At 40.1% G+C, this 23,635-nt stretch overlaps 1 protein-coding gene across 2 annotated transcripts in view; it reads right to left on the bottom strand.

The window, feature by feature from the left end:
- Positions 1-9,637: 9,637 nt before the first annotated feature.
- SKOR2 (SKI family transcriptional corepressor 2) overlaps positions 9,638-23,635 on the bottom strand; it is a 146,843-nt gene continuing 132,845 nt past the window's right edge. The window contains exon 9 of one of the 2 annotated variants that reach the window (XM_044081806.1): positions 9,638-10,293. In XM_044081806.1, coding sequence (XP_043937741.1) covers positions 10,220-10,293 — 74 coding nt within the window. In that variant the 3' untranslated portion in view covers positions 9,638-10,219. The remainder of the gene's footprint in view (positions 10,294-23,635) is intronic. The other variant, XM_044081814.1, reaches the window with a different exon arrangement.

Raw genomic sequence — 23,635 nt, 5'->3', positions numbered from 1 at the left:
GAGGAGTAGTTGAAGTCACCTAGTATGAGAGTGTTGGGTTGGACCCTAATAGTTTCTAGGGTGCTTAGGAAAGTGGAGTGAGAGTCCTGGGACATGGTTGGGAACCTACAGCAGGCTATGACCTGAATCACCGTTTTACCCAATGGTAGTTGTACCTGAAGTATCTCAGATGCGTTATGCTGGGGTACTAGTCTGGATGTGTACATATCCTTTATGAATATGGAGACACCACTGCATTTGGAGCTTCAGTCCATGTTCTGGGACTGAAAGGTGTGGAATGAGTTATAGCCTGGTAGTGCAGGGGTGCTTTCTGCTGCTTTAAATCAGGTCTCTGTTACAGCACAGATGTTGATGTTCTCCATTTTGAGGAGTGCCTCAAGCAAGTGCATCTTGAGATTTAGACTTCTAGCGTTGAGCAGCATGACCCTTAGATTGCCTTTATTTTTAGCTGTTATGGTGGTAATTTGGTCTTTGGAACATCACCTAAAAAGGCATTATATGGGTGGCAAGAAAATTAGCCAGTATCCAGAAACCCAGGGGTGACAGATTCAGGCCATTTCTGGCAAAACATCGAGGTCTGCCAATCATGTCATCCCAAGAAGACAGATACTGGATCCCCTTAGAATGACACCAGAAACTTAGCCAATTGTTGAAGTCAGTCATAGAAATAAACAATTCTTACCAAACACTGCTAGGGCCACTATTGCACACACACACATCTCATCTCTGCACTACTGTATGCCTCTCCAATCCTGGCCAACCTTAGAAAATCTGACTTAACCAAACAAGAAGTTTGCTGTACAGTAAAATCCCTGTTATCCAGGACTCAAGCAACTGTGACTCTCAAGCAACTGGCATTTGTTAGGCTCATATACCGGCATACGAGCCAATCAAAAATGGCAAAGCAAAGCCTCTTCTGTTCAATGAGGAACAGCAGGCTGTTCCGCACTGAACAAAAGAGGCTTTGCTTTGAGATTTTTGATTGGCTCGTATATCGGTATATGAGCAAATCAAAAATCGCAAAGCATATTTCAAGCAATTGGAACATACACTTAACTGGCATCTACCAGTCCCCACAGGTGCTGGTTAAGTGAGACTTTACTGTAATAAAATTGCCAATTTGCTATGAACAGTTCCTACAGATCACAGCACTGCCTAGCTCTCAGGCAGCTCAGCTGACTCGACCTTCCTCACTTACTTCTATATAATCAACTTACCCTAGCATATAAAATTCTATATCATCCCAAGAAAAGACCTGTATAAGACCTGGTAATCCCATACTCCTGTAACAGACACCTCTGCTCAACTAACAAACTTCTCCTCAAAGATAATAATGCTGGAGGTTCATCCCTCTACTCAAACACAATAGCCAAACAATGGAATAAACTCCCCCCACTCCTCACAGCTATAACTTCCACACACAAATTTAAAAAGTCCTTAAAAATACATTTGTTAAACTCATGACTCTGCACCTGTAATACTCCTTGGTCAACATCTATTTAGCTTACAAAATTTAGTTGACTAAATAGACAGTCAACAGGTGTGAGAGATCAGACAATTCTCAGAGCAAGGAAATATCACCTTTTCCCAGAGATTGTACTATTTTGGAGTTAGTACATATAATTAGCAGGGGACTTGGCAGCTGCAGGTTTTTTCCCCTGAAAAATACTGTTTTATTATTTTTTTTAAGTTGAAGGTTTGCATGTGTTGATATTGTCGATTGAAGCATTCATGGTAGCATGTTGATGTTTGCAAAGTTAACATTTTGTGGTCAGCTTTGTACACATCGATATTTGGGTGTTTCATTTAATTTCAATATACATACACACACGCACATATTCTGCACATATTCACTTTCATATGTATTTTATGGAGATTTATATATGGCTGTTGTTGTTATGTATTATTGCACACTTTTCATTCATGTTTCAACAAAAGTGGGGGCTAGAGTGCCGATTCATAATGTTATATATATTCTTTTGTATTAGAGTGATTGGGTGTGCTTGTGAATACACCAGTATGTATGATTTGGATGTATGTTGGGTTAAGTCAGCATGCACTATACTGTTTAAATGTGAGCAGCAGTTTTGCTCTATTCAGTATAGTGTTTGGTTTACAGCAATATTAGTATTTTTTATAAATTGTTCACATAATTCTTTTTGCCCCTTGAGGTTATTATTAGTCCGGGCTTCCAGTTTGTGATTAAAGGATTGTGCATTTAATGATTTACTATATGATATGCCTATTGTGCATATTTTTTTATCTTTTTTGCACTTGCTTTATGTTCATGATTGTAACACTGTGTCTTTAAGGATTTGCGTATGTTATACGCATAGCACGTATATCAGGACTTGCCTCTCTATTTTTCAATGCACACTGAGGACGCTGTGAGCGAAACCGGCCACCGGTTTGTGTTGTTGGGCTGTGGTTGCCTTAATAAAATACTTTTCACTTCATGCTGACCGAGTGAATTCTTTTCGAGTGCTGGGATTATTTGTGGACTTTGTGTATGCAGCCCGAGCACCATTGGTTCCGTGCATCATTTCTGTTCTTTGGTTTTTCACATACGGAGTGCTGGAACTATTCTTTTGTGGATTATTCTACTTTAAAGGGCCTATGAATATTATCCTGATTGTGGTGGGCCGTGATTGAACGAGGGACCTGTTTTGTGAATACATACGGGTTAACATTTGTTGAATGGTCAGCTTAAGTGTAAGAGTGAATTTTTCACTACGGCCTTGAAATGATGGCGAAAGGTACTGATTTTCAGTGTTATATTAAAAATTTGACTTCTGATAAAGACGACAGTGCTTGTTTTACTGGAGTCATGGATAAAAATGTTAGTGGGTTAGCTACACGCCATAAATCTACGGAGGCAGCAGATTGCTTCAATAATTTACTAGAGGCTTCCAAACGGGTCAGGGCCAATGTATGGCATTGCAAATTATTAAAAGCCTACTTAGTTGCTAAAATTGCACCGAGGGGCCTACGGGTGTATGTGGAGCCGGGTTTGGGCAACATGGATGAACATTTTATGACAAAATGGAGGAGTATACAGGCTACTGCTTCAAGTATGTTTCTTGAACTGTTGGTTGAACATTATGAGTTACAGCTGCCTAAATTGTTGTCCAAACTTGAGGAATGTTATGAAAACACACAAAAGTTTGTAAATGCTTCTGAATATGAGGGTCTTTATACCAAGTTTATTAATGATTCAGAAAAATATGATAAAGAACTTTCCAAGCGGAAATTGCAGAAATATCAACGTGATGTCAATGACTTTAAGCAATGTACAATGTATACTTGGAAGAAAACAAAAAAGGGTGTCCGGTTTAATGATGACAAGTCTACTCCCAGGCCCAAAAGAAAGAGGGTGAAATCTATTCTAAGGCGACATGAAGATACAACAAGTGCCTCTGATTTTTCCTCTAGTGTGTCTAACACCGACACAGATCCTGAAAATATACCAGAGGTTCCTTCACCTTTGTCTAAAAGATTTAAAGTCCCTTTAGAAGGGCAGGGCGGAAACATCGAGGGGGTAGAAGATGCCATACTGAATGCTTTCAAGGAGCAAATGCCACAACACAGAATGTAGATGGACTTTCCATTGGACAGTTAGATAATGATATTGACAACTTGGTCATTAATTTAACTGACCTGGAGTTTTCCTCCAGTGAAATCAGTGTGCTTAATAAAGGCCTGGGATTCATTCCTTCTTTTTTTGTTTCTCATTATGATGTTGTCAATGATGTTAAATGCTTCTGCAGGAAACTTAATTTGAAACATTTTTTTTCAGATTCTGAGCATGTGTCTCAATATGACTACAGAACTGGATTTAAATTCAAAAAATCACAGTTCATGCCACCATATCACAGTACAGTCAAACTGTTTGAACATTTGGTAATTAAGGACTTACATTTACATGAGTCTGAGATTTTTACTAAAAAACAGTATAATTTGACTAGAGAGGAAAATGAAGCCCTAAACAATCTTAGAAAGAATAATAACATAGTTATAGTTGGGGCTGACAAGGGTGGGGCAGTAGTCATATGGGACAGAAAACATTATTTAGCAGAAGCTTACAAACAGTTATCCAATGCTGAATATTATATTAATCTTGATTCTGACCCCACTGTACTTCATAAACAGGTTATTGATGATTTTTTGAAATCTAGTTGTGAGCGTCAGCTTATTACACCACAGCTGTTAAAACAATTACTTGTGGATTCTCCAGTACTACAATATTTTTATATATTGCCTAAGGTACATAAAGATCTTTTGAACCCCCCAGGTCGTCCGATAGTAGCAGGGAGAGGATCCTTAACTGAACCACTCTCTGAATATTTAGAATTCAAACTGAAGAAATTGTTGTCCTATGTAAGAGCTCGTATCAGAGATACTCAACAATTTCTGGCTTTAATAGATGATATTCAAGTAGATAGAGATCATTTTTTGGGAACATTAGATGTTCAATCTCTCTACACGTCCATACCACATGAAGGGGGCATTGAGGCAATTAAATACTGGATGAACTACTCAGGTATTTTTTCTTGTGAGGAGCAAGAATTTTTGATTAACATTCTTGAGCTAACGCTTCAGCACAATGCCTTTACATTTGACCAACAGTGGTATCTACAGGTGAAGGGTACAGCGATGGGGGCTACTTTTGCCCCCACCTACGCTGACCTGTTTATGGGGCATTTTGAATTACGGTATATATATTCTATACCTACAATTTTCAAGCCACATTTAATTATGTGGAGAAGATACCTTGATGATTGTTGGGTAGTGTGGGGGGGGGTCGATGGAACTTTGGCAGATTTTCATACAATATTTGAATTCTAATGTTCATGGTTTGAAGTTTACAGGTAACATCAATTCACATGAAGTAGAATTTTTGGATGTTTTAGTGGGCAAGGAAGAAGATGGTTCTCTTTATACAGATTTATATAGAAAGCCTTTCTCCAAAAATGCATTGCTACATGCCAATAGCTGCCATCCCCCCCACACTATCTCAAATATACCTGAGTCACAATTTCAACGAGTTAAAAAGATTTGCTCTTCTGATGTAAGGTATCACAAGAAAGCTTTAGATTTAGAATCCAGATTTCTGAATAGGGGTTACCATAAGAATTTAATAAAAAGGGCTAACAGTCATGCTAGCTCTATAGATAGGGACTCCCTATTGATTGATAGGGTACGTAATTGTGAGAGTCCTTATATCAGGTTTATTACAACTTATGGTACCAATACATCTTCGGTGAAGAATATATTAATGAAGCATTGGCATATTTTGGAATCTGATGTGTTTTTCAGTAAACACATTGATAAAGTGTGTCATTTTGGATACAAAAGGGGTAAGAACCTAGGCCAGCATTTTTCTAAATTTAAAAAAGATGGTTCATCTAACACTGATTCATTGGGCATTATGGGTAGTACATTTTGTGGCTCTTGCAGACAATGCAAAGTCATGGCTAAAACAAAATCTTTCACATCTGTCAACACAAAAAAGGTATTTGACATACGATGCTTTATCACATGCAATAGTACTTGGGTCGTATACATGGCTGTCTGCCAATGTGGAGATTTTTATGTAGGGCAAACTTCTTGTGCGTTGAAGCAAAGGATTTGCTTACATATTAGTGATATTAAATGTCAACGCACTAGAAGTGCCCTTTACAAACATAAATGAGTTCATACTACTGCACACTTTATATTCATAGGTTTGGATAAAGTCATGGCATCGAACCTTGGGGATAGTCTTAAACACCAAATGCTAACTAACAAAGAGCGTCGTTGGATTATAAATCTGGGAGCCATGTTCAAACCAGGGTTGAATGACCACTGGTAATGACTGTGGTTCTTGATATATCATATGGTCTTATACATTACATCTTTTGTGGAGACAGAAGTATATTTGTGCAATTTCTATTGTATTAGTGTTATTGGGGTTTCTTTTTGCTGCCACCTTTATATTAGCTAGTGAGTTTCATCAAGGGGCCATTGGTATGAATGTGTTCATAATATTCTGCATATATTCACTTTCATATGTATTTTATGGAGATGTATATATGGCTGGTGTTGTTATGTATTATTGCACACTTTTCATTCATGTTTCAACAAAAGTGGGGGCTAGAGTGCCGATTCATAATGTTATATATATTCTTTTGTATTAGAGTGATTGGGTGTGCTTGTGAATACACCAGTATGTATGATTTGGATGTATGTTGGGTTAAGTCAGCATGCACTATACTGTTTAAATGTGAGCAGCAATTTTGCTCTATTCAGTATAGTGTTTGGTTTACAGCAATATTAGTATTTTTTATAAATTGTTCACATAATTCTTTTTGCCCCTTGAGTTTATTATTAGTTCGGGCTTCCAGTTTGTGATTAAAGGATTGTGCATTTAATGATTTACTATATGATATGCCTATTGTGCATATTAAGATTTGTTTTTTATTCATTTTTTTGCACTTGCTTCATGTTTATGATTCAAACACTGTGTCTTTAAGGATTTGCGTATGTTATACGCATAGCACGTATATCAGGACTTGCCTCTCTATTTTTCAATGCACACTGAGGACGCTGTGAGCGAAACCGGCCACCGGTTTGTGTTGTTGGGCTGTGGTTGCCTTAATAAAATACTTTTCACTTCATGCTGACCGAGTGAATTCTTTTCGAGTGCTGGGATTATTTGTGGACTTTATATATATATATATATATATATATATATATATATATATATATATATATATATATAAAGGTAGAATGCACATTTGATAGAAAGGTTTTTATGTGTGTAAAGAAGAGGAAATATACTAATGAGTGAATCACATATGGTTGAATTTAATTATCTATAGTGTAGGTAAGCAGAGACACACAGGAAAATTAATGTTTGAATGTAAAAGTGCTGATTGTGAGGATGTGCAAGACTGTTGTTGAGAATATACAAGAGTTTGTGCGTTAGGTTAGAGTAAGGGTTAAGTAAATGGTTAGATTCAGAGTTGCCATGTTTTCTGTTGTCTGTGTTCTGTGTCCTTTTGTGTTGTTTGCCCCCGTGCCCATCTTACTCATATATGCTAGTTCTAACCATAATGAACCTAACCCTATCCCTGTTCCTAACCCTAACCCTACACAATACATTACTAAAAACCCTTTCCCTAACAGTATCACTATCAAGGTGACACTTGATCTCTGTTTTATAGCTGGGATTTACTGATATAGGGCTTTTTAGTGTGAAAGAAATATTCAGTGTTTTGTGATTCTCTTTCTTATGAGTTATTCAGTGTTTTGTAATTCTGTCTTTTTTTGTTTTGCCATTCATGGTTCATTCTTTTGAGTTGTCTATCTTTCATAATATATGATTGATATATATATATATATATATATATATATATATATAGGTATACATATAGATATATAGATATATAGATGTGTGTATGTGTTTATAGGTTCATAGGTTCATACTAGGCTAACTGCCCTTGTGAGCCAGTTTTTAAGCCTAGCCAATTATCCCTTGTGAGACTCAAACCCTGCACCTTGTGTTTGTAAGTCAAACACCTTAAGCATTAGGCCACTCTCCCAACCCTCCAACTATAGTTCCCCATACTAAAGGGGTGGCGTAAGCCACAAAACTATGGGCTAGGCTTGTAAATGCCCTCGGGCAGATAGCCTAGTATGAACCTATGAACCTATGAGTGTTCTAGTATAACCCCAGGCCATTTTGGTCTTGTCCAGATCTATTTTGATGACACTCATTTTGAGAGGTTTATTTATAAGACGTGGGGTTCTTTTCTTCTAGAGAGGAAGTATTTCAGTGTGAGGTTCTCCTGGATGCATTGAAGAAGAGTCTTGAGCTCAAAAGCTGTGCTTTGTTATTGTGCTTGCCTGTTTTTTATTAAACTTTGGACGTTGGACTTCTAGTTCTTTTTATTCAATTGATTTGGTTTTGCCCTGAAATTCTTTAACCACCTGAGGAGTTTGTTTCTGCTATGTTCTCCTGGATGACTGAGCTCTTCTGCCCGTAATTGAGAGTAAGCTTGACACCCTGCAGACAATCATAATGAATGAATTTTAATTTTGTTTACATACAGAAACACTAAATATTATAATGGAATTTTTATGAATGACTAAGAATTGCACACAGGATTAATTGGTATGGTTCTTAGAATACCAGCTCATGAAAATGGAATTTCATTTTTATAACTGTAAATTAGTATCACTGTTTATTCTGCTGACCACTACTCACAGCTCATGACCAAAGATGAGGTTAGTGATGAAGAATGAACAGTACTCTAAGAGCTTTATCTATGAGTTTGTTTACCAGCTTACATCAGTTCAGCCCTTGCAATACTGCATCTCTTGTCCCAGTCCACTTTCTATATTATGTTCCCTCTTTCCCCAGCACTCATGAAAAGAAGCCTGAGAGATACTTACTTTTCTCAGTTAAAGACAGCTCTCTCATCCTGAGCTCAACAATATATTCTTCCAGGACTGTACCTGGGCATCAGACTTGGTTTTGAGTCTTATCCTGGCTACTTTGCATTGAGCAGACAGTAGCTCAAGTGCATGTCAGAAGCCTCTGCCAGACAGGATTGGATCAACAGTTTCATATGCAAATGTAGCTTCTAAATCCCGAACCTGGTTACCTGTGCAACCTCCAGTGACATTCATGAAGAGCAATGGTGACATGATGCTCCCTTAGTGGTGCTCACTACCTTTTCTGAATGAACTGGGCTGAATACCACGAATGAATGTGGGCACAGGTCTCAAAGAGTTCATACAGGAAACAGGTAACCTGCCAAGGAAATCACATTATACCTCAATCCTACTGGACTTCACACAGCATGTGCCAGCGCAGATTATCATAATCCCTCTCCAAGTTCTCAAAACAACTGAAAACTGGACAAATAAGCTGTCATGACCCTCTCCTTATACATGCATACAAGGCTAAAGATCTGATCCACTGTTGTACTGTCTGAACCAAGTCCACTATTTCTTTCAAATCTGAATTTTGTCTGTCATCTGAAGTCCTCTGTCCAGCATTCTAGATAATATAGGCTTTTCTAAGGAGGCAGAAGGGTATAATTCCTTATAAACGGAGTACATTCTCTGTTCTCCTTTCTTTAATGTGGGTATAAATAAGTTTGCCAATACAGAGCTACTAGCACAAATATTCCTATTAACATTTGAGAGGTGATCTAGCCACACTACCTAAAATCTGACCAGTGTCTTCATCTCCAGCTAATTATATAACACTTGAGCATCACTGCTTGAGAGGTCTTTCCCCATTACACTGGCTTCAGCGGCAATGATGGCCCCCAAACCCTCCAGACATTTCAGTACTGTGTCCTGAATGGAGGGGATATTTGCTGAGTTATGGAACTCTTTAATGTTCTTCCCCTGATAAACTCCCCAGTAGTGGTCAACACTGTACCACACTTGCTTATCACAGTGACCATTTTCTCTTGAAACTCCTAATGGTGAACATGCCAAACAATAAAATATGACCATCAACTTTCAATACATCTATACACATATCTATTGAACAAAATAAGAGTAAATATCACATGAACTACATTCTGCAAATTTGCTTTTAAACTTCTTCCAACAAGAAAATATAACCATGTTCATTTGATAACATAGTATTATAGACTTTAATTATACACATAAATATTAAAGAAACTACAGTAACAGCATTAAATAATACATTCTTTGATAACGGTGAATATATCTTTTAATTACACGCAATAATAAACTGTAAAATATTTCCAGATGAATACACTCTCAATTCATACAGCAGGCAAGATACAGGAGAAAAAAGGCTGACAGTAGTTAACGGCCCTCCTTTTAAGAAAATTCTGTGCAATCAATTGTTCTGCCACATGATAAAGTTTCACATTTCCATCTATAAGTGCCAAAGATTCAAAGAAAATACTGAACTTAGAAATTCTTTCATTGCTGATGGCAGTAGCAGTGCTGATAATGTCCCATAAATCAAATCCATCATATCTTCAATGCTGACAGTTTAGTGTGGCCCTCTCAAACACAGATAACTTTCTACTTTGGTACCACCAAAAGTCCATGTGTTATGCTCTAATACAGGTATGCTACTTTCTATTTTACATAATTGTCCAAGTTGCTTTGAGGTCACTTGTCTCTGGGTTCATTGGAACCTGATTTCTTTTAATTCTCTTCGAATGCTTTCCATGAAATCTGTCTAGCTTTTGAACATGTTGAAGTCGTGAGTAAAATATGTTTTACAGGATAACATCTGCAGCATATCGTTAGTCTCTGTCATAAAGAAAGAACAGGATAAATATTATTAGTCATTTGTCAGGTTTTTATTGCAGTTGCCTTATTTATTTGTTTTATTCTCTCATTACATGCAGTTCAGATGAACATAGGTAACAAGGCTTCACAGCATTGACTTGAATACCTAAAGTGATGTTTTCCTTTGAAATATTTAAAGTTGTTTTACAGGGGGACAGACTGTCTACACCCCTGCTCCTTATTTATACTTACTCCAAGATTGCCAACCTTAGATTAAGGATAATACTTGGAGACACAGCCATCTCAGACTTGGTACATACAATCCCACTTTTGCATATACAATCTTGTAAATCTAGGACTTGCCCCAATGAGTCATAGACTATAAAACTGTATGTGCTATGGATATGAATTTGGGAAAAAGAAAACCAGGGAAATGTTACGCGTTGTTCAAAACTGCTTATACCTTAGCAATAGAAGTTGAACTAAGAAACTTATTTTAATGATCTAATTAGTGATGAGACATTATAACTGTAATAACTGTCCAAAAATGCCAAATGCGAAAGAAACAAATTGAAGTGTACAACTTGACCCCCCCTCCCAGTAATGCTGACCTGCAAAACAACAAATGAAAGGGAGCATGATGTATGCTTGCAGACATGTTTATCCAATGGACAGCTATATACAATCACAGCCAGTGGAGCGGGGAAGTGATCACAGGCTGGTAGCTGGGTACATATGAGACTGTTATGGGGGGGGGGAGTAGACATCTGTACAAAAGGGTGATGTCAGGGGAAATAAGGAAGGAAAAGGAGAAGTGGACATCTGTAAAAAAGGGTGACGTCAGGGGAAATAAGGAAGGAAAAGGAGAAGTGGACATCTGTAAAAAAGGGTGATGTCAGGGGAAATAGGGAAGGAGAAGTGGACATCTGTAAAAAAGGGTGATGTCAGGGGAAATAGGGAAGGTAAAGGAGATGTGGACATGTGTAAAAAAGGGTGATGTCAGGGGAAATAGGGAAGGAAAAGGAGAAGTGGACATCTGTAAAAAAAGGGTGATGTCAGGGAAAATAGGGAAGGAAAAAGAGAAGTGTAAATCTGTAAAAAAGGGTGACGTCAGGGGAAATAGGGAAGGAAAAGAAGAACTGGACATCTGTAAAAAAGGGTGATGTCAGGGGAAATAGGGAAGGAAAAGGAGATGTGGACATCTGTAAAAAAGGGTGACGTCAAGGGAAATAGGGAAGGAAAAGGTGATGTGGACATCTGTAAAAAAGGGTGACATCAGGGGAAATAGGGAAGGTAAAGGAGATGTGGACATCTGTAAAAAAGGGTGATGTCAGGGAAATAGGGAAGGAAAAAGAGAAGTGGACATCTGTAAAAAAGGGTGATGGCAGGGGAAATAGGGAAGGAAAAGGAAAAGTGGACATCTGTAAAAAAAGGTGATGTCAGGGGAAATAGGGAAGGAAAAAGAGAAGTGTACATCTGTAGAAAAGGGTGACGTCAGGGGAAATAGGGAAGGAAAAGGAGAAGTGGACATCTGTAAAAAAAAGGGTGATGTCAGGGAAAATAGGGAAGGAAAAAGAGAAGTGCACATCTGTAGAAAAGGGTGACGTCAGGGGAAATAGGGAAGGAAAAGGAGAAGTGGACATCTGTAGAAAAGGGTGACATCAGGGGAAATAGGGAATGAAAAGGAGACGTGGACATCTGTAGAAAAGGGTGACATCAGGGGAAATAGGGAAGGAAAAGGAGACGTGGACATCTGTAAAAAAGGGTGACATCAAGGGAAATAAGGAAGGAAAAGGAGAAGTGGACATCTGTAAAAAAAGGTTGATGTCAGGGGAAATAGGAAAGGAAAAGGAGAAGTGGACATCTGTAAAAAAGGGTGACATCAGGGGAAATAAGGAAGGAAAAGGAGAAGTGGACATCTGTAAAAAAGGTTGATGTCAGGGGAAATAGGAAAGGAAAAGGAGAAATGGACATCTGTAAAAAAGGGTGACATCAGGGGAAATAGGGAAGGAAAAGGAGAAGTGGACATCTGTAAAAAAGGGTGATGTCAGGGGAAATAAGGAAGGAAAAAGAAGTGGACATCTGTAAAAAAGGGTGATGTCAGGGGAAATAGGGAAGGAAAAGGAGAATTGGACATCTGTAAAAAAAGGGTGATGTCAGGGGAAATAGTGAAGGAAAAGGAGAAGTGGACATCTGTAAAAAAGGGTGACGTCAGGGGAAATAGGGAAGGAAAAGGAGAACTCGACATCTGTAAAAAAGGGTGACGTCAGGGGAAATAGGGAAGGAAAAGGAGAAGTGGACATCTGTAAAAAAGGGTGATGTCAGGGGAAATAGGGAAGGAAAAGGAGAAGTGGACATCTGTAAAAAAGGGTGATGTCAGGGGAAATAGGGAAGGAAAAGGAGAAGTGGACATCTGTAAAAAGGGTGACGTCAGGGGAAATAAGGAAGAAAAAAAGAGAAGTGTACATCTGTAAAAAAGGGTGACGTCAAGGGAAATAGGGAAGGAAAAGGTGATGTGGACATCTGTAAAAAAAGGTGACATCAGGGGAAATAGGGAAGGTAAAGGAGAAGTGGACATCTGTAAAAAAGGGTGATGTCAGGGGAAATAGGGAAGGAAAAGGAGATGTGGACATCTGTAAAAAAGGGTGACATCAGGGGAAATAAGGAAGGAAAAAAGGTTGATGTCAGGGGAAATAGGGAAGGAAAAGGAGAAGTGGACATCTGTAAAAAAGGGTGTCATCAGGGGAAATAGGGAAGGAAAAGGAGAAGTGGACATCTGTAAAAAAGGGTGACATCAGGGGAAATAAGGAAGGAAAAGGAGAAGTGGACATCTGTAAAAAAGGGTGATGTCAGGGGAAATAGGGAAGGAAAAGGAGAAGTGGACATCTGTAAAAAAAGGGTGATGTCAGGGGAAATAGGGAAGGAAAAAGAGAAGTGTACATCTGTAGAAAAGGGTGACGTCAGGGGAAATAGGGAAGGAAAAGAAGATGTGGACATCTGTAAAAAAGGGTGACATCAGGGGAAATAAGGAAGGAAAAGGAGAAGTGGACATCTGTAAAAAAGGTTGATGTCAGGGGAAATAGGAAAGGAAAAGGAGAAGTGGACATGTTTAAAAAAGGATGACATCAGGGGAAATAAGGAAGGAAAAGGAGAAGTGGACATCTGTAAAAAAGGTTGATGTCAGGGGAAATAGGAAAGGAAAAGGAGAAATGGACATCTGTAAAAAAGGGTGACATCAGGGGAAATAGGGAAGGAAAAGGAGAAGTGGACATCTGTAAAAAAGGGTGATGTCAGGGGAAATAAGGAAGGAAAAAGAAGTGGACATCTGTAAAAAAGGGTGATGTCAGGGGAAATAGGGAAGGAAAAGGAGAAGTGGACATCTGTAAAAAAAGGGTGATGTCAGGGGAAATAGGGAAGGAAAAAGAGAAGTGTACATCTGTAGAAAAGGGTGACGTCAGGGGAAATAGAAAACGAAAAGGAGACGTGGACATCTGTAAAAAAGGGTGACATCAGGGGAAATAAGAAAGGAAAAGGAGAAGTGGACATCTGTAAAAAAAGGTTGATGTCAGGGGAAATAGGAAAGGAAAAGGAGAAGTGGACATCTGTAAAAAAGGGTGACATCAGGGGAAATAAGGAAGGAAAAGGAGAAGTGGACATCTGTAAAAAAGGTTGATGTCAGGTGAAATAGGAAAGGAAAAGGAGAAGTGGACATCTGTAAAAAAGGGTGACGTTAGGGGAAATAGGGAAGGAAAAGGAGAAGTGGACATCTGTAAAAAAGGGTGATGTCAGGGGAAATAAGGAAGGAAAAGAAGAAGTGGACATCTGTAAAAAAGGGTGATGTCAGGGGAAATAGGGAAGGAAAAGGAGAAGTGGACATCTGGAAAAAAAGGGTGATGTCACGGGAAATAGGGAAGGAAAAAGAGAAGTGTACGTCTGTAGAAAAGGGTGATGTCAGGGGAAATAGGGAAGGAAAAGGAGACGTGGACATCTGTAAAAAAGGGTGACATCAGGGGAAATAGGGAAGGAAAAGGAGAAGTGGACATCTGTAAAAAAAGGTTGACATCAGGGGAAATAGGGAAGGAAAAAGAGAAGTGTACATCTGTAGAAAAGGGTGACATCAGGGGAAATAGGGAAGGAAAAGGAGAAGTGGACATCTGTAAAAAAGGGTGACGTCAGGGGAAATAGGGAAGGAAAAGGAGAAGTGGACATCTGTAAAAAAAGGGTGATGTCAGGGGAAATAGGGAAGGAAAAAGAGAAGTGTACATCTGTAGAAAAGGGTTGTCAGGGGAAATAGGGAAGGAAAAGGAGACGTGGACATCTGTAAAAAAGGGCGATGTCAGGGGAAATAGGGAAGGAAAAGGAAATGTGGACATCTGTAAAAAAGGGTGACATCAGGGGAAATAGGGAAGGAAAAGGAGACGTAGACATCTGTAAAAAAGGGTGATGTCAGGGGAAATAAGGAAGGAAAAGGAGAAGTGGACATCTGTAAAAAAGGGTGACATCAGGGGAAATAGGGAAGGAAAAGGAGAAGTGAAGATCTGTAAAAAAGGGTGACATCAGGGGAAACAGGGAAGGAAAAGGAGAAGTGGACATCTGTAAAAAAGGGTGACGTCAGGGGAAATATGGAAGGAAAAGAAGAAGTGAAGATCTGTAAAAAAGGGTGACGTCAGGGGAAATAGGGAAGGAAAAGGAGAAGTGGACATCTGTAAAAAATGGTGATGTCAGGGGAAATATGGAAGGAAAAGAAGAAGTGGACATCTGTAAAAAAGGGTCAGGTTAGGGGAAATAGGGAAGGAAAAGGAGAAATGGACATCTGTAAAAAAAGGGTGACATCAGGGTAAATAGGGAAGGAAAAGGAGAAGTGGACATCTGTACAAAAGGGTGATGTCAGGGGAAATAGGGAAGGAAAAGAGACATGGACATCTGTAAAAAAGGGTGACATCAGGGGAAATAGGGAAGGAAAAGGAGAAGTGGACATCAGTAAAAAAGGGTCACGTTAGGGGAAATAGGGAAGGAAAAGGAGAAGTGGACATCTGTAAAAAAGGGTGATGTCAGGGGAAATAGCGAATGAAAAGGAGAAGTCGACATACGTAAAAAAAGAGTGACGTCAGGGGAAATAGGGAAGGAAAAGAAGAAGTGGACATCTGTAAAAAAGGGTGACGTCAGGGGAAATAGCGAATGAAAAGGAGAAGTGGACATCTGTAAAAAAGGGTGACATCAGGGGAAATAAGGAAGGAAAAGGAGAAGTGGACATCTGTAAAAAAGGGTGATGTCAGGGGAAATAGGGAAGGAGAAGTGGACATCTGTAAAAAAAGGGTGATGTCAGGGGAAATAGGGAAGGTAAAGGAGATGTGGACATGTGTAAAAAAGCGTGATGTCAGGGGAAATAGGGAAGGAAAAGGAGAAGTGGACATCTGTAAAAAAGGGTGATGTCAGGGAAAATAGGGAAGGAAAAGGAGAAGTGGACATCTGTAAAAAAGGGTGATGTCAGGGGAAATAGGGAAGGAAATGGAGAAGTGGACATCTGTAAAAAAGGGTGATGTCAGGGGAAATAGTGAAGGAAAAGGAGAACTAGACATCTGTAAAAAGGATGACGTCAGGGGAAATAAGGAAGAAAAAAAAGAAGTGTACATCTGTAAAAAAGGGTGACGTCAGGGGAAATAGGGAAGGTAAAGGAGATGTGGACATCTGTAAAAAAGGGTGATGTCAGGGAAATAGGGAAGGAAAAAGAGAAGTGGACATCTGTAAAAAAGGGTGACGTCAGGGGAAATAGGGAAGGAAAAGGAGAAGTGAACATCTGTAAAAAAAGGGTGATGTCAGGGGAAATAGGGAAGGAAAAAGAGAAGTGTACATCTGTAGAAAAGGGTGACATCAGGGGAAATAGGGAAGGAAAAGGAGAAGTGGACATCTGTAATAAAAGGGTGATGTCAGGGAAAATAGGGAAGGAAAAAGAGAAGTGTACATCTGTAGAAAAGGGTGACGTCAGGGGAAATAGGGAAGGAAAAGGAGAAGTGGACATCTGTAGAAAAGGGTGACGTCAGGGGAAAAAGGGAAGGAAAAGGAGACGTGGACATCTGTAGAAAAGGGTGACATCAGGGGAAATAGGGAAGGAAAAGGAGACGTGGACATCTGTAAAAAAGGGTGACATCAGGGGAAATAAGGAAGGAAAAGGAGAAGTGGACATCTGTAAAAAAGGTTGATGTCAGGGGAAATAGGAAAGGAAAAGGAGAAGTGGACATCTGTAAAAAAAGGTGACATCAGGGGAAATAAGGAAGGAAAAGGAGAAGTGGACATCTGTAAAAAAGGTTGATGTCAGGGGAAATAGGAAAGGAAAAGGAGAAATGGACATCTGTAAAAAAGGGTGACATCAGGGGAAATAGGGAAGGAAAAGGAGAAGTGGACATCTGTAAAAAAGGGTGATGTCAGGGGAAATAAGGAAGGAAAAAGAAGTGGACATCTGTAAAAAAGGGTGATGTCAGGGGAAATAGGGAAGGAAAAGGAGAATTGGACATCTGTAAAAAAGGGTGATGTCAGGGGAAATAGTGAAGGAAAAGGAGAAGTGGATATCTGTAAAAAAGGGTGATGTCAGGGGAAATAGGGAAGGAAAAGGAGAACTGGACATCTGTAAAAAAGGGTGACGTCAGGGGAAATAGGGAAGGAAAAGGAGAAGTGGACATCTGTACAAAAGGGTGATGTCAGGGGAAATAGGAAAGGAAAAGAGACATGGACATCTGTAAAAAAGGGTGACATCAGGGGAAATAGGGAAGGAAAAGGAGAAGTGGACATCAGTAAAAAAGGGTCATGTTAGGGGAAATAGGGAAGGAAAAGGAGAAGTGGACATCTGTAAAAAAGGGTGATGTCAGGGGAAATAGCGAATGAAAAGGAGAAGTGGACATCTGTAAAAAAAGAGTGACGTCAGGGGTAATAGGGAAGGAAAATAAGAAGTGGACATCTGTAAAAAAGGGTGACGTCAGGGGAAATAGCGAATGAAAAGGAGAAGTGGACATCTGTAAAAAAGGGTGACATCAGGGGAAATAAGGAAGGAAAAGGAGAAGTGGACATCTGTAAAAAAGGGTGATGTCAGGGGAAATAGGGAAGGAGAAGTGGACATCTGTAAAAAAAGGGTGATGTCAGGGGAAATAGGGAAGGTAAAGGAGATGTGGACATGTGTAAAAAAGCGTGATGTCAGGGGAAATAGTGAAGGAAAAGGAGAACTGGACATCTGTAAAAAGGGTGACGTCAGGGGAAATAAGGAAGAAAAAAGAGAAGTGTACATCTGTAAAAAAGGGTGACGTCAGGGGAAATAGGGAAGGAAAAGAAGAACTGGACATCTGTAAAAAAGGGTGATGTCAGGGGAAATAGGGAAGGAAAAGGAGATGTGGACATCTGTAAAAAAGGGTGACGTCAAGGGAAATAGGGAAGGAAAAGGTGATGTGGACATCTGTAAAAAAGGGTGACATCAGGGGAAATAGGGAAGGTAAAGGAGATGTGGACATCTGTAAAAAAGGGTGATGTCAGGGAAATAGGGAAGGAAAAAGAGAAGTGGACATCTGTAAAAAAGGGTGATGTCAGGGGAAATAGGGAAGGAAAAGGAGAAGTGGACATCTGTAAAAAAAGGGTGATGTCAGGGGAAATAGGGAAGGAAAAAGAGAAGTGTACATCTGTAGAAAAGGGTGACATCAGGGGAAATAGGGAAGGAAAAGGAGAAGTGGACATCTGTAAAAAAGGGTGATGTCAGGGAAAATAGGGAAGGAAAAAGAGAAGTGTACATCTGTAGAAATGGTGACGTCAGGGGAAATAGGGAAGGAAAAGGAGAAGTGGACATCTGTAGAAAAGGGTGACGTCAGGGGAAAAGGGGAAGGAAAAGGAGACGTGGACATCTGTAGAAAAGGGTGACATCAGGAGAAATAAGGAAGGAAAAGGAGAAGTGGACATCTGTAAAAAAGGTTGATGTCAGGGGAAATAGGAAAGGAAAAGGAGAAGTGGACATCTGTAAAAAAGGGTGACATCAGGGGAAATAAGGAAGGAAAAGGAGAAGTGGACATCTGTAAAAAAGGTTGATGTCAGGGGAAATAGGAAAGGAAAAGGAGAAATGGACATCTGTAAAAAAGGGTGACATCAAGGGAAATAGGGAAGGAAAAGGAGAAGTGGACATCTGTAAAAAAGGGTGATGTCAGGGGAAATACGGAAGGAAAAAGAAGTGGACATCTGTAAAAAAGGGTGATGTCAGGGGAAATAGGGAAGGAAAAGGAGAATTGGACATCTGTAAAAAAGGGTGATGTCAGGGGAAATAGTGAAGGAAAAGGAGAAGTGGATATCTGTAAAAAAGGGTGACGTCAGGGGAAATAGGGAAGGAAAAGGAGAACTGGACATTTGTAAAAAAGGGTGACGTCAGGGGAAATAGGGAAGGAAAAGGAGAAGTGGACATCTGTAAAAAGGGTGATGTCAGGGGAAATAGGGAAGAAAAAGGAGAAGTGGACATCTGTAAAAAGGGTGACGTCAAGGGAAATAAGGAAGAAAAAAAGAGAAGTGTACATCTGTAAAAAAGGGTGACGTCAAGGGAAATAGGGAAGGAAAAGGTGATGTGGACATCTGTAAAAAAGGGTGACATCAGGGGAAATAGGGAAGGTAAAGGAGAAGTGGACATCTGTAAAAAAGGGTGATGTCAGGGGAAATAGGGAAGGAAAAGGAGATGTGGACATCTGTAAAAAAAGGGTGACATCAGGGGAAATAAGGAAGGAAAAAAGGTTGATGTCAGGGGAAATAGGGAAGGAAAAGGAGAAGTGGACATCTGTAAAAAAGGGTGACGTCAGGGGAAATAGGGAAGGAAAAGGAGAAGTGGACATCTGTAAAAAAGGGTGACATCAGGGGATATAAGGAAGGAAAAGGAGAAGTGGACATCTGTAAAAAAGGGTGATGTCAGGGGAAATAGGGAAGGAAAAGGAGAAGTGGACATCTGTAAAAAAGGGTGATGTCAGGGGAAATAGGGAAGGAAAAAGAGAAGTGTACATCTGTAGAAAAGGGTGACGTCAGGGGAAATAGGGAAGGAAAAGAAGACGTGGACATCTGTAAAAAAGGGTGACATCAGGGGAAATAAGGAAGGAAAAGGAGAAGTGGACATCTGTAAAAAGGTTGATGTCAGGGGAAATAGGAAAGGAAAAGGAGAAGTGGACATGTTTAAAAAAGGATGACATCAGGGGAAATAAGGAAGGAAAAGGAGAAGTGGACATCTGTAAAAAAGGTTGATGTCAGGGGAAATAGGAAAGGAAAAGGAGAAATGGACATCTGTAAAAAAGGGAGACATCAGGGGAAATAGGGAAGGAAAGGGAGAAGTGGACATCTGTAAAAAAGGGTGATGTCAGGGGAAATAAGGAAGGAAAAGAAGTGGACATCTGTAAAAAAGGTGATGTCAGGGAAATAGGGAAGGAAAAGGAGAAGTGGACATCTGTAAAAAAGGGTGATGTCAGGGAAATAGGGAAGGAAAAGAGAAGTGTACATCTGTAGAAAAGGGTGACGTCAGGGGAAATAGAAAACGAAAAGGAGACGTGGACATCTGTAAAAAAGGATGGCATCAGGGAAAATAAGGAAGGAAAAGGAGAAGTGGACATCTGTAAAAAAGGTTGATGTCAGGGGAAATAGGAAAGGAAAAGGAGAAGTGGACATCTGTAAAAAAGGGTGACATCAGGGGAAATAAGGAAGGAAAAGGAGAAGTTGACATCTGTAAAAAAGGTTGATGTCAGGGGAAATAGGAAAGGAAAAGGAGAAGTGGACATCTGTAAAAAAGGGTGACGTTAGGGGAAATAGGGAAGGAAAAGAAGAAGTGGACATCTGTAAAAAAGGGTGATGTCAGGGGAAATAAGGAAGGAAAAGGAGAAGTGGACATCTGTAAAAAAGGGTGATGTCAGGGGAAATAGGGAAGGAAAAGGAGAAGTGGACATCTGTAAAAAAAGGGTGATGTCACGGGAAATAGGGAAGGAAAAAGAGAAGTGTACGTCTGTAGAAAAGGGTGATGTCAGGAGAAATGGGGAAGGAAAAGGAGACGTGGACATCTGTAAAAAAGGGTGACATCAGGGGAAATAGGGAAGGAAAAGGAGAAGTGGACATCTGTAAAAAAAGGGTGACATCAAGGGAAATAGGGAAGGAAAAGAAGAAAGTACATCTGTAGAAAAGGGTGACATCAGGGGAAATAGGGAAGGAAAAGGAGAAGTGGACATCTGTAAAAAAAGGGTGACGTCAGGGGAAATAGGGAAGGAAAAAGAGAAGTGTACATCTGTGGAAAAAGGTGACGTCAGGGGAAATAGGGAAGGAAAAGGAGAAGTGGACATCTGTAAAAAAGGGTGACGTCAGGGGAAATAGGGAAGGAAAAGGAGAAGTGGACATCTGTAAAAAGGTGATGTCAGGGAAATAGGGAAGGAAAAAGAAGTGTGCATCTGAAAGGGTTGTTAGGGAAATAGGAAGGAAAAGGAGACGTGACATCTGTAAAAAAGGGCGATGTCAGGGGAAAGAGGGAGGGAAAAAGAGAAGTGTGCATCTGTAGAAAAGGGTTGTTAGGGGAAAAAGGGAAGGAAAAGGAGACGTGGACATCTGTAAAAAGGGTGACATCAGGGAAATAGGGAAGGAAAAGAGAAGTGGACATTTTACAAAAGGGTGACATCAGGGGAAATAGGGAAGGAAAAGGAGACATGGACATCTGTAAAAAAGGGTGACATCAGGGAAATAGGAAGGAAAAGGAGATGTGGACATCTGTAAAAAGGGTGACATCAGGAAATAGGAAGGAAAAGAGATGTGGACAGCTGTAAAAAAGGGTGACATCAGGAGAAATAGGGAAGGAAAAGGAGACGTGGACATCTGTAAAAAAGGGTGATGTCAGGGGAAATAGGGAAGGAAAAGGAGACATGAACATCTGTAAAAAAAGGGTGATGTCAGGGGAAATAGGGAAGGAAAAGGAGAAGTGGACATCTGTAAAAAATGGTGACGTCAGGGGAAATAGGGAAGGAAAAGAGACATGGACATCTGTAAAAAAGGGTGACATCAGGGGAAATAGGGAAGGAAAAGGAGAAGTTGACATCTGTAAGAAAGGGTGATATCACGGGAAATAGGGAAGAAAAAGGAGAAGTGGACATCTGTAAAAAAGGGTGACATCAGGGGAAATAGGGAAGAAAAAGGAGAAGTGGACATCTGTAAAAAAGGGTGACGTCAGGTGAAATTGGGAAGGAAAAGGAAATGTGGACATCTGTAAAAAAGGGTGATGTCAGGGGAAATAAGGAAGGAAAAGGAGAAGTGGACATCTGTAAAAAAGGGTGACATCAGGGGAAATAGGGAAGGAAAAGGAGAAGTGAAGATCTGTAAAAAAGGGTGACATCAGGGGAAATAGGGAAGGAAAAGGAGAAGTGGACATCTGTAAAAAAGGGTGACGTCAGGGGAAATATGGAAGGAAAAGGAGAAGTGAAGATCTGTAAAACATTGTGACGTCAGGGGAAATAGGGAAGGAAAAAGAGAAGTGTACATCTGTAGAAAAGGGTGACGTCAGGGGAAATAGAAAACTAAAAGGAGACGTGGACATCTGTAAAAAAGGGTGACATCAGGGGAAATAAGAAAGGAAAAGGAGAAGTGGACATCTGTAAAAAAAGGTTGATGTCAGGGGAAATAGGAAAGGAAAAGGAGAAGTGGACATCTGTAAAAAAGGGTGACATCAGGGGAAATAAGGAAGGAAAAGGAGAAGTGGACATCTGTAAAAAAGGTTGATGTCAGGGGAAATAGGAAAGGAAAAGGAGAAGTGGACATCTGTAAAAAAGGGTGACGTTAGGGGAAATAGGGAAGGAAAAGGAGAAGTGGACATCTGTAAAAAAGGGTGATGTCAGGGGAAATAAGGAAGGAAAAGGAGAAGTGGACATCTGTAAAAAAGGGTGATGTCAGGGGAAATAGGGAAGGAAAAGGAGAAGTTGACATCTGTAAAAAAAGGGTGATGTCACGGGAAATAGGGAAGGAAAAAGAGAAGTGTATGTCTGTAGAAAAGGGTGATGTCAGGGGAAATAGGGAAGGAAAAGGAGATGTGGACATCTGTAAAAAAAGGTGACATCAGGGGAAATAGGGAAGGAAAAGGAGAAGTGGACATCTGTAAAAAAAAGGGTGACATCAAGGGAAATAGGGAAGGAAAAAGAGAAGTGTACATCTGTAGAAAAGGGTGACATCAGGGGAAATAGGGAAGGAAAAGGAGAAGTGGACATCTGTAAAAAAAGGGTGACGTCAGGGGAAATAGGGAAGGAAAAAGAGAAGTGTACATCTGTGGAAAAGGGTGACGTCAGGGGAAATAGGGAAGGAAAAGGAGAAGTGCACATCTGTAAAAAAGGGTGACATCAGGGGAAATAGGCAAGGAAAATGAGAAGTGGACATCTGTAAAAAAAGGGTGATGTCAGGGGAAATATGGAAGGAAAAAGAGAAGTGTGCATCTGTAGAAAAGGGTTGTCAGGGGAAATAGGGAAGGAAAAGGAGACGTGGACATCTGTAAAAAAGGGCGATGTCAGGGGAAATACGGAAGGAAAAGGAGAAGTGGACATCTGTAAAAAAGGGTGACGTCAGGGGAAATAGGGAAGGAAAAGGAGACGTGGACATCTGTAAAAAAGGATGCCGTCAGGGGAAATAGGGAAGGAAAAGAGACATGGACATTTTAAAAAAGGGTGACATCAGGGGAAATAGGGAAGGAAATGGAGATGTGGACATCTGTAAAAAGGGTGACGTCAGGGGAAATAGGGAAGGAAAAGGAGATGTGGACATCTGTGAAAAAGGGTGACATCAGGGGAAATAGGGAAGGAAAAGAGACATGGACAGCTGTAAAAAAGGGTGACATCAGGGGAAATAGGGAAGGAAAAGGAGACGTGGACATCTGTAAAAAAGGGTGACGTCAGGGGAAATAGGGAAGGAAAAGGAGACATGGACATCTGTAAAAAAAGGGTGATGTCAGGGGAAATAGGGAAGGAAAAGGAGAAGTGGACATCTGTAAAAAATGGTGACGTCAGGGGAAATAGGGAAGGAAAAGAGACATGGACATCTGTAAAAAGGGTGACATCAGGGGAAATAGGGAAGGAAAAGGAGAAGTGGACATCTGTAAAAAAGGGTGACATCAGGGGAAATAGGGAAGAAAAAGGAGAAGTGGACATCTGTAAAAAAGGGTGACATCAGGGGAAATAGGGAAGAAAAAGGAGAAGTGGACATCTGTAAAAAAGGGTGACGTCAGGTGAAATTGGGAAGGAAAAGGAAATGTGGACATCTGTAAAAAAGGGTGACATCAGGGGAAATAGGGAAGTAAAAGGAGACGTGGACATCTGTAAAAAAGGGTGATGTCAGGGGAAATAAGGAAGGAAAA

The sequence above is a fragment of the Protopterus annectens genome, chromosome 1.part1 (genome assembly GCF_019279795.1).
Source record: "Protopterus annectens isolate FY-2018-M chromosome 1.part1, PAN1.0, whole genome shotgun sequence".
NCBI lineage: Eukaryota > Metazoa > Chordata > Ceratodontiformes > Protopteridae > Protopterus > Protopterus annectens.
The sequence above is the reverse complement of the archived record's forward strand: the minus strand, read 5'-3'. Positions and strand labels throughout refer to the sequence as shown.